This window comes from Mus pahari, chromosome 10 (genome assembly GCF_900095145.1).
Source record: "Mus pahari chromosome 10, PAHARI_EIJ_v1.1, whole genome shotgun sequence".
Classification (NCBI taxonomy): domain Eukaryota; kingdom Metazoa; phylum Chordata; class Mammalia; order Rodentia; family Muridae; genus Mus; species Mus pahari.
The window spans coordinates 49,864,689-49,874,542 of NC_034599.1; the positions used below are offsets into that span (position 1 = coordinate 49,864,689).

Consider the following 9,854-nt stretch of genomic DNA (forward strand, 5'->3'; position numbering starts at 1 on the left):
TTTTGGTTTTTCAAGACAGGGTTTTTCTGTACAGCTCTGGCTGTCCTGGAACTCACTTTGTAGACCAGGCTGGCCTCGAACTCAGAAATTTGCCTGCCTCTGCCTCCGGAGTGCTGGGATTAAAGGCGTGCACCAGCATGCCTGGCAATTTTTTTTTAAAGGTTATTTTGATTTTTAAATGTCTCTGTGTGGGTAAGGTGTACATGTAACTGCAGATGCCCCCAGAGTGTAGCTGTCCAGCAGCCATGAATAAACTGGGTTACCTGAAAGAGGGGCTGGAAATGAAAAAGGAACAGGGTGCAAGAGAAGGATGAAGCCAAAACAAAGTTTCTGATTAAGGCTCAAAGTTTAATTTTCAGCATTTATATAGGGAAAGCCCACAGACCTCATCCTTTGTTTTAGCTGGATTATGTTGCAAAGCAAACTCAGCGGGCAGTCTGCTCCTGTAGGAAACTGCTGGAGTGGCAAGGCAGAAGACTCCACCTGGGTCAAGGTCCAGCTGTGGTAAACACTTAAGGTCTATTTAGCCTGCTCGAGGCTGGGGGGAAGGGCACAGAGGAGTCCCCTGGAACTGGAGTTACAGGTGATGTAAGCCACACAATGTGAAAGCAGGGGATCAAATTCAGGCCTTCTACAAGAGCAGCAAGTGCTCTTAACTGCAGATCTACCTCTCCAGCTCCAGGTCATCTGCTTCTTCATCTTTTTTTTTCCAAAAATACATTATTTATTTTATGTATATGAGTACACTGTAGCTGGAGACACACCAGAAGAGAGCATCGGATCCCATTACAGATGGTTGTGATCCACCATGTGGTTGCTGGGAATTGAACTCAGGACCTCTGGAAGAGCAGTCAGTGCTCTTAACCTCTGAGCCATCTCTCCAGCCTGTGCTTCTTCATCTTATTTACTAATTGATTGTTTACACTTTATAAATAAAAATCAAGACACTCAATATAGAAAAATAGTGGTCTGTCTGAGAATAATCATTCAAATAACTGTACTATGTCTGGCTCTTATTTTTCCCCTAGACACAATGTCAAGTGGAGATGGCCAGCAGTCACAGGCTTCTACCAAGCCCGCTTTCACTGAGGCACAAGCCTCTGCACTGGTAGAATCAGTATTTGGGTTCAAAGTTTCTAAGATCCAGCCACTCCCTAGCTATGACGACCAAAACTTTCGTGTTCACATTTCAAGAGGCAAGGAGACTACAGACGACCCGGTTGAATATGTCCTCAAAATAAGCAACACGGAGTCTAGCCAAACTCCAGACCTGATTGAAATGCAGAACCATGTCATCATGTTTCTGAGAGCAGCTGGATTTCCAACAGCCTCCGTGTGCCGAACTAAAGGGGACAACACGATCTCTCTCATATCCATTGGTAAGAGATTTCCTATGCATTCATATTACTATATTTTGGCTACAGGCAGAAGCACAGTGTCTAAAACAAGTTCATAACTCAAAGTGGAGATATAGCTTGGACATGGTTTTAGTTGAGATCTACTAAATTTTATGTTTATAAATGTCCTGATAAATAATAACAAAGGGACCTGTGAACACCAGGAGGACATGTTCTATTCTTATTTAACACAAAAAGATTATATGTGTTGCTAGGACTTGAACCCAGGCCCTTGCACAAGCTAGGCAAGTACTCGGCAAATTCACTTCTCCAGCCTCGAGAATGTATTTGTATTTATTAGACTGGCTGCTGTGTTGTAGTAGAAATAGAAAGAACATGAAAGTAGCAATCAAGCATTTAAAACACCGGTTTGTCATTACTATGTATGTGACCTCGGACACAGCACTTGTGTGCAAGGCTGCAAGTTCTCATTGTTTTTTCAGGAATGATTGACAGGCTGTATCATTCCTTCCATCTAGATAGTGGATCTGGAGTCAAAAGCTACTTGGTAAGAATGCTCACTTACCTCCCAGGAAGACCAATAGCTGAGGTTGCTGTCAGCCACCAGCAGTTATATGAAATAGGAAGGCTGGCTGCCCAATTGGATAAAGCCTTGGAGGTAAGATCTGGGGTCTTGTTTGTAAGGGATTTTGTTTGTTTGTCTTTTTTGTTTTTGTTTGTTTTGAGACAGAGTCTCACTAAAGCCCTGGCTGGTCTGGAATTCATGATGTATACTAGACTAATGTTGAATTCACAGATATCTTCCTGCCTCTACTTTGAAAGCGTTGGGATTAAAGGCATGCATTACCACTCCTGGCAGCAATGAGACTCTTTTTTTTTTTTTTTTTTTTTAAGATTTATTTATTTAGTATATGTAAGTACACTGTAGCTGTCTTCAGACACTCCAGAAGAGGGCATCAGATCTTGTTACGGATGGTTGTGAGCCACCATGTGGTTGCTGGGATTTGAACTCCGGACCTTCGGAAGAGCAGTCGGGTGCTCTTACCCACTGAGCCATCTCACCAGCCCGCAATGAGACTCTTAACAACAGTATGCTTTGTTTATTCATTGTCTTTTAGACAGAGTCTCATACACTATGGGGTAGCTTCAGACTCACTGTGAGGCAAAGATTACTTTGAACTTCCGGTCCTCCTGCTTCTACTTCCTGGGTACTGAATCATAGGCATGTGCTACCACATCTAGTTTATATGGTGCTGGGGATCGGGCTTCGTACATGCTAGATAAGCATACTACCAACGATGCTGCCTTCCCAAAGTATTTATTCATCTTTTATCTTTGATGTCTAGCACTGTGCAGTGAACACGTTGGGAGACTTTTAATTTTAAAAAAAGTAATGCCAGGCTGATTCTAAAGTTAGTACTGCATGGGTCAGAAAGAAGAGGAGGAAGGGTGTTCCGGGTGATGGAAAGAGCACATGAAGTATGATGAATATTCTGGAACTCTGGATAATTCATTGTAGCTATAATGTATAAGAACTATAAATGAGGCAGGCAGGAGATAAAATTAAAAATTTAAGGTGGAGTCAGATTATAAGATACACATTCTATGACAGTAAAGAGTTGGTTTGTCCCAAACACTTTGGACTCTGATACAGGAGTCTCATCAGTGTGTGCCAGCCTAGACCACATTGTAAGACCCACCCTCTTCAAAAGTTAAGGAGTCTGAACTGTGTCTCTCAGGCAGTAGGGGTCCTTGGGGGAAGTTTTTCTTAATATGCAAAACCTACTAATTATAGCACTCTGGGGTCCAGAGAGGTGTGGAACATCTAGGAAGTTAATTCAGTAGTTAGATAATCAATAATTAGTAAAAACGGATTAAGGGCTTGAGTCAGGGAAATGTTTAAACTCTCAGCACTTGGGAGGCAGAAGCAAGAAGAGCACCATAAATTCAAAGCCAGTCTGGTCTACATAGGGAATTCTGGGTCAGAACTGTATAGCTAGGCTCTGCCTCATAACAAACAAACAAACAAACACATTTTAAAGTTTCAAGAGGTTTAGAAGGCAATGCAACTATATTTGGTGATTGTTTTAGTGTTTAGTTGGTAACCAGGGAAGGATTGAGCCAAGTGCAGTTCTAACCTAGGCTTGTTGTGACACAGTCTTATCTGAAGCAGGAAGGAAGCAATTAAGCACTAAGTGAGAAGAGAAGGCGATGAGGTCAATTCTTTCAATCTCAAACTTATTTGGAGTCTTCTAGAAATCAGTGAAAAGGAAACAGAATGCTGTTATGTGGCAGAGTTGTTATGCCTGAAATGTTTCTTATGGGAAGAATTTTTAGGGTCTTGTTTTTGTTTCTTTGTTATGCAATCTAATAATGTTTACCAGGCGTGGTGGTATATATCTGTAGTCCCAGCACTTTAGAGGCTAAGGGAGGAGGTTTGATGAAAATTCAAGCCCAGCTTTAGCTATGTTCTACCACCCTAACTCAGAAAAAAGGAAACAGAGAGTCTCTGCCATGTAGTTGACACATGTAGGCCACTTTACTTTTGTCCCCCATTGGGGTATGTGTGCCTATGTCTAGCTCCTATGTGTTTCCTGTACTTGATAGCCACTGAATGTCCTTTCAGTACATGCAGTTAGGGTGATTGAAAGCCATTTGACTCTTTTGGGTCTTGCTTTTAACCTCTTATAAGTAGGGCCAGAGCTAGGTTTACTTTAAGAATTACATAATGCAAAACCCTTCTGAGTTCTCTGCCCAGTATCTTATAAACTTATGTTTCCCAGGGTGGTCAGTAGCCACAGACACTGTTCCCAGCCTTGCATATGTGCCCAATCTAATCCCTTTCAGATGCTCCTTCCCCCAGACTTAACACGAGGGTGCACACAAATGCATCAAATTCTCAAGGAGGACTGGTGTTCTCTCTGCAGCTCTGATCTTTGGAAGTCTGTCCTACAAACTGTCGATGCCTTGGTCTTCCTGGACTCTCAGCTCTATCTCTTCAACTCATTGAACTCACTGGGCTCTTCCCAAGTCTTCCCTCTGCACTGAATCCTCTGTCAAGGCAGTGAGTGGGGACAAACTTATTTTACTTGTCTGTCTTCATTACTTAATGTCAATGACTTGAATAGTCTTCAGTATTTTAACATTTATAACTGGGCAAACCAAGTCGGTTACACCTCTTGGCCAGAATGTCAAGGCCATGTGACCATCTACACAGTATTAATTTCCTGTTCTCCCAAATAGTAATAACTTATTTTTTCTGGTTAAATAAAAACCCTTTACTTATTCATTATTCAAGAAAAACTAATAAAAATACAAAGAAAAATCAGAAGTTACAAGTAATCCCATCCTCTGGAAATGATGTTCAATAAATGTTTATAAACTTTTCTACTGCACTCTGTTCACCTATTCAAAAAATGGTATTGCATATAGCTGTGGGTGGTGAACATGTCAAACATTTCAGTCAGAACTTTTTCTAATTCTTTTGTGGATCTTCATTAAAAAGTGCATTTATGGCTCTGCAAAGTTATTTTTGTCACAAACACAAAAACAAGAATTTGGATTCCAATACTCACATAAAAGAATGGCAGAGTGTCTTCCAGCCCTGGAGAGGCAGAGGCAGGAGGCTCCTGGGGCTCCCTGGCCAGCCCATCTAGCCAAATGGGCAAGCTCCAGGCTCAGTGAGTGACCTCATCTCAAAAGAATAAAATGGAGGGTCTGGAAAATGGCTAAGCAGCGAAGACTCTTGTCACCAAGCTTGAGACCCACATGGTGGAAGAAAAGGATTGACTCCCACAAGTTCTCCTCTGACAAACATACTCATGCATACATACATACATACATACATACATACACATACATAAATTTTTTGTTTGTATGTGTGTGTACAACATACACATCAATGCACGTGTGCTCACACATACAAATATAAATAAATAAAAAGTAAAATAAAGTGAAGAGTAACTGAGGAAGATGTCCAGTGTTGATCTCTGGCCTCCAGGTATACACATGCACACATAAACATGCATATGCACGCATGCACGTGTGCATGTTCACACGCACACACAATACACACACACACTACACATTTAGAATATCAATATACTTTGAGTAGTTGTTTTATTTTTATTGGTTTATGACAGGGTATTTCTAGAAAAGATTTATTTATGTTTTGCCTGTATCTATGAAAGTGTGTTGCATGTGCCAGGTGCCCAAGGAGGCCAGAAGAGGGCGCTAGATCCCCTGGCACTAGAGTTAGGAATGCTTGTGAATAAGTAGGGATGCTGGGAATCCCTCTTCTACAAGAGCATCAAGTGCTCTTAACCACTGAGCCATCTCTCCAGGCCCTGAGACAGGGTCTTGCTCTCTAGCTCTGACTGACCCGGAACTCTCTATGAAGACTGGGTTGTCCTTAGACTTCCGGCAGTCCTCCCGCCTCTGTCTCCTGAGTGCTGAGACTGCATGTATAGTAAAAGCACACCTGGTATATGTGTACTTTTAGGCGATTTTTTCCATATATTAATTTTATTCAGAAAAACCTTTGTAGTAATTACAGTCCTCTGTATTACATCTAGATTGTCTGTATAATATCCTCATAATATCTTCTAAATATGCTTTTTAAATAAGTGCCTCTTACATTTTTCTCCTTTACTATTTATAAAAAAAAATCAATGTATTGTGATATATTTAAAGTAGACAACATGTTATAAGATACATATGCATACACAGTAAAGCAGCTGCTACAGTGGAGCACGCTGCTCCCTCTTTCCCTCTTCCTGTGACACCCAGTTAACCCTTGTTAACTTCTCCTGAACCCATTTACCAAAAGTGTGCAGAGGACTTTTAGGGGTATTCATGCTGTTAGATCATTCATCTTGTCAGTTTTAAATGTTTATTACTTTGCTACTCTCATTTTTCTTCAGAGACTGTAAATAATTTGCCTTTTGTTAAATATTTGCTACAGAGAAACCTTTGGCCTACACACACCTCTCTTTCTTTTAACTTAGCTATTGTGACTGATTACAATGAACATAATAGTACAGATATTTTCACGAGGGCCATATTTTCCTTTCCCTTTGGTAAGTGCCCCTAAAAGGCTGAACTAAAGGGTCACATAGTAGTTCTGGTTATAATTTATTTATAGTAATTTTCCATGCTGTGTTCTATAGTGGCTGTACATTCTTGTCAACAGTATACACAGGTCTTATTTCTCCATACCTTCCCGAAACTACTTTACTCATATTACTGACAGCATCTGTCTTCACAGGTGCGAAGTGATATCTCATGGTGCTTCCAGTTTGTATTTCCCTGGTGGGCGATTAAGGTGACCATGCTTCCGTGTGCCTGTTGGATATTTTTGTGTTATCTTTGGAAAAGTCTCAGTTTTAGTCTTTTGTTCACTTTTAAACTGAGCTATATTGTTTTTCTTGGTATTGGGTTTACTAGTTCTTTATAAATTTGCATACCAGCGATTTCTTCACATCGTCTTCCCAAACTATCAATTGGGATTAAATTGTTGAGTTTGTGTATGTTCATGTATGTACATGTTGTGTGAGTGTGCACTGACATGTGTGCAAGTGCATGTCAAGGCCAGAGATTGACACCAGTGTCTTCCTTGATTTTGTTATTATTTTAAAATGTTTATATCTATCTATCTATCTATCCATCCTATGTGTGTTTATGCATGCCATAGTGTATGTGTAGAAATCTGAGGTAAGAACAACTTACAGGAGTCAGTCCTCTCCTTCTGCTATACTGGTTCTGGGCATTACACTCAAGTCATCAGGCTTGACAAAAGTCTTTTCCTGGTAAACCATCTCACTAGTCCTCCACAGTCTCCTCTGAGACAGGTCTTTCACTAGCCTGAAACTTTCCAATTGTCTCCAGTGGCTGGCCAGCAAGCCCCAGGGCATACTCCTATGTCCAGGCATGTGCCTGTCATCACCTCACTGAGCCATTCCCCCAGACCCAGTGTTGTTGTTTTCTGTGCAGAAGCTTTCAGTTTGATATAATCTCATCTGTTTGTTTGTTTATTTATTTATTTTTGCATTGGGTGAGACAGGTAAGAAATCACTGACAATGCAATTGGCAAGGGGTTTATGATTTCCGATTTTGGCATTTGGGTCTTTTGGGGGTTGATTGTTGTATTTGAGGTAAGAAACATGTCCAATATCATTGTTTTTTATGTTAAAATCCAGTTTCCCCAGAACTATATTAAAGAACTTTATCCTTTCCCATGGTGTCTTTATGGTGTCCTTATTGACCACTATTTAATACTGTGTTGAGTTTTTTGGGTTTTTTTGTTTGTTTGTTTGTTTTTGGTTTTTTTTTCTTTTTCTTTTTAGATTTATTTTATTATATAGGTACACTACAGCTATCTTCAGACACACCAAAAGCGGGCATCAGATCCCATTACAGATGGCTGTGTGCCACCATGTGGTTGCTGGGAATTGAACTCAGGACCTCTGGAAGAGCAGCCAGCGTTCTTAACCACTGAGCTATCTCTCCAGCCCTGGTACTGTTTTTAAGGATTCTTTATAGATTCTCTGCTCTGTTCCACTAATTCTTTTGTCTGCTTTTATACAAACAAAATGTTATATTTTGCTTTTGCTTGTTCTCTGGGTCGCAGTGTCCACAGTACTGGGAAAGTGCTGTTGCAGTTCTGCCCTTGTACTAGAGGCTGTGAATAAACCGCTGAGGATATGGTTGACCACTGAAAATTCCATCAGCTTCCAGGCATAGGGGTTCCAGTGTAGACAGAGGTCCTGACATCACAGGGACCAGAACTAAGGCATTCTTAAGTGATTGGACCAAATACCACTGGAATTTGGTTGAAGCTTGATTGACAGATGGGATGCAAGTCAATCTCAGAAGTTTCAAATATCTTGAAAAAGAAGACGTAGGCAACTATGATTATGGTCTGAGCTCTGTATTAGAGGGGCAAAGTGCTTAGGACTGGAGCTCTGGTGAGAGACAGTGAGGACAGAGACTGGGAGATAGGCTGACAGGAATTAACAAAGAGCACTGGCTCAACTGCCATCAATTCTCATTATTTGCAAGGAGATAAAAGGAAATAAAGGTCGGAAAAATCAGGATGATAAGGTGCAAAATTCCTGTTCAAACACACTCTTTGACTGAGGACATAACTCAGAGATAGAGTGCTTGCCTCACACGTGGAAGGCCCTGGGTTCAATCCTCTGCACCACAGAACAAACAAACTCAAAGCAGAATATTGATGGAGCACCAACATGGGTGAGGGCTGTATGTCCTCTTAGTCCATGTCTTCATGTTCCTGCTAGAGAAACCAAGATCTGAGATGTTCATGGCCTGTTTGTAAGTAGAAGAGGGAGTTGGAGCTCTGTGTGACTCAGTCCACTGTTCTTTCCATTGGTGCCCTGGGAGCTGAGATGCCATTCTGTGGGTGTGGGGGACAGCATTGCCAGCACTGTAGCTGCTAAACCTAAACCTTACCTGACAAACTGGAAACCCAACAAGAGTGTTTGGTATATTTATGTAGAGATTTTTGAGACAAGGCCACACTCTGACTGTCCTTGAACTTACTATGTAGATCAGGCTGTCCTTGAACACACAAAAATCCTACTGCCTCTACCTCCCAAGTGCTGGGATTAAAAGCATACACCTGATTTTCTTATATTTACTTTAAAAATACCTGGAGAGATGGCTCAATATTTACTAAGTTATTTATTTATTTAAGATTTATTTCTCTATTTCATGTATGTGAGTACGCTGTCGCTGTCTTCAGACACACCAGAAGAGGACATCGGATCCCCATTACAGATGGTTGTAAGCCACCATGTGGTTGCTGAGAATTGAACTCAGGATCTCTAGAAGAGCAGTCAGTGCTCTTAACCACTGAGCCATCTCTCCAGCCACATTTACTAAGTTCTTAAGCCTTAAGGGGACCCAAGTTCAATTTCCAGTACCTATATGGGTGGTTCACAACTGCCTATAGCCTCTGTGGGCACCTGCCTTCACATCTTCACATGCACACATCCATGTAAGACATGTACACACACACACACACACACACACACACACACACACGTGTGCACGCACACCTACCTACAGATCATTAAAATTAATAAAAGTAGAGACTGGAAAGAGTTCAGGAGTGAAGTGGTACTTCACACTTGATGCAGAAGCATGAAGACTTGAGTCGTCTCCCCAGAACTCACATAAAAATACCAGGCACAGTGGCAGGCTTAAAATCCTGGGGCTGTGGAGGAAGAGGCAGGATTTTGGGAGCTTTGGCTTAGCCTAATTGGCTCACTCCAGACAAATGGTGTGGATGGGTCCTGAGGAATGACACGTGAAGTTGACCAGTGGCCTCTACATATAAGCACATAGATACATACATATCCATAAACACATACACTCATATAAATATACATCTTATACCCTCCAACCCCCATACACATCAAATAAAAATTAAACTCACATGTATATGTGTGTGTGGATATATATGTGTGTGTGTGT

General features: G+C 41.2%; 1 protein-coding gene across 3 annotated transcripts in view; it reads left to right on the forward strand.

Annotated features, from left to right (window-relative positions):
• Hykk (hydroxylysine kinase) overlaps nt 1-9,854 on the forward strand; it is a 24,420-nt gene that overhangs the window by 3,012 nt on the left and 11,554 nt on the right. For all 3 annotated transcript variants that reach the window (XM_021207375.1, XM_029543611.1, XM_029543612.1), the window contains exons 2-3: nt 1,029-1,379; nt 1,877-2,016. In XM_021207375.1, the coding sequence (XP_021063034.1) occupies nt 1,034-1,379; nt 1,877-2,016 (486 nt within the window). In that variant the 5' untranslated portion in view covers nt 1,029-1,033. The remainder of the gene's footprint in view (nt 1-1,028; nt 1,380-1,876; nt 2,017-9,854) is intronic.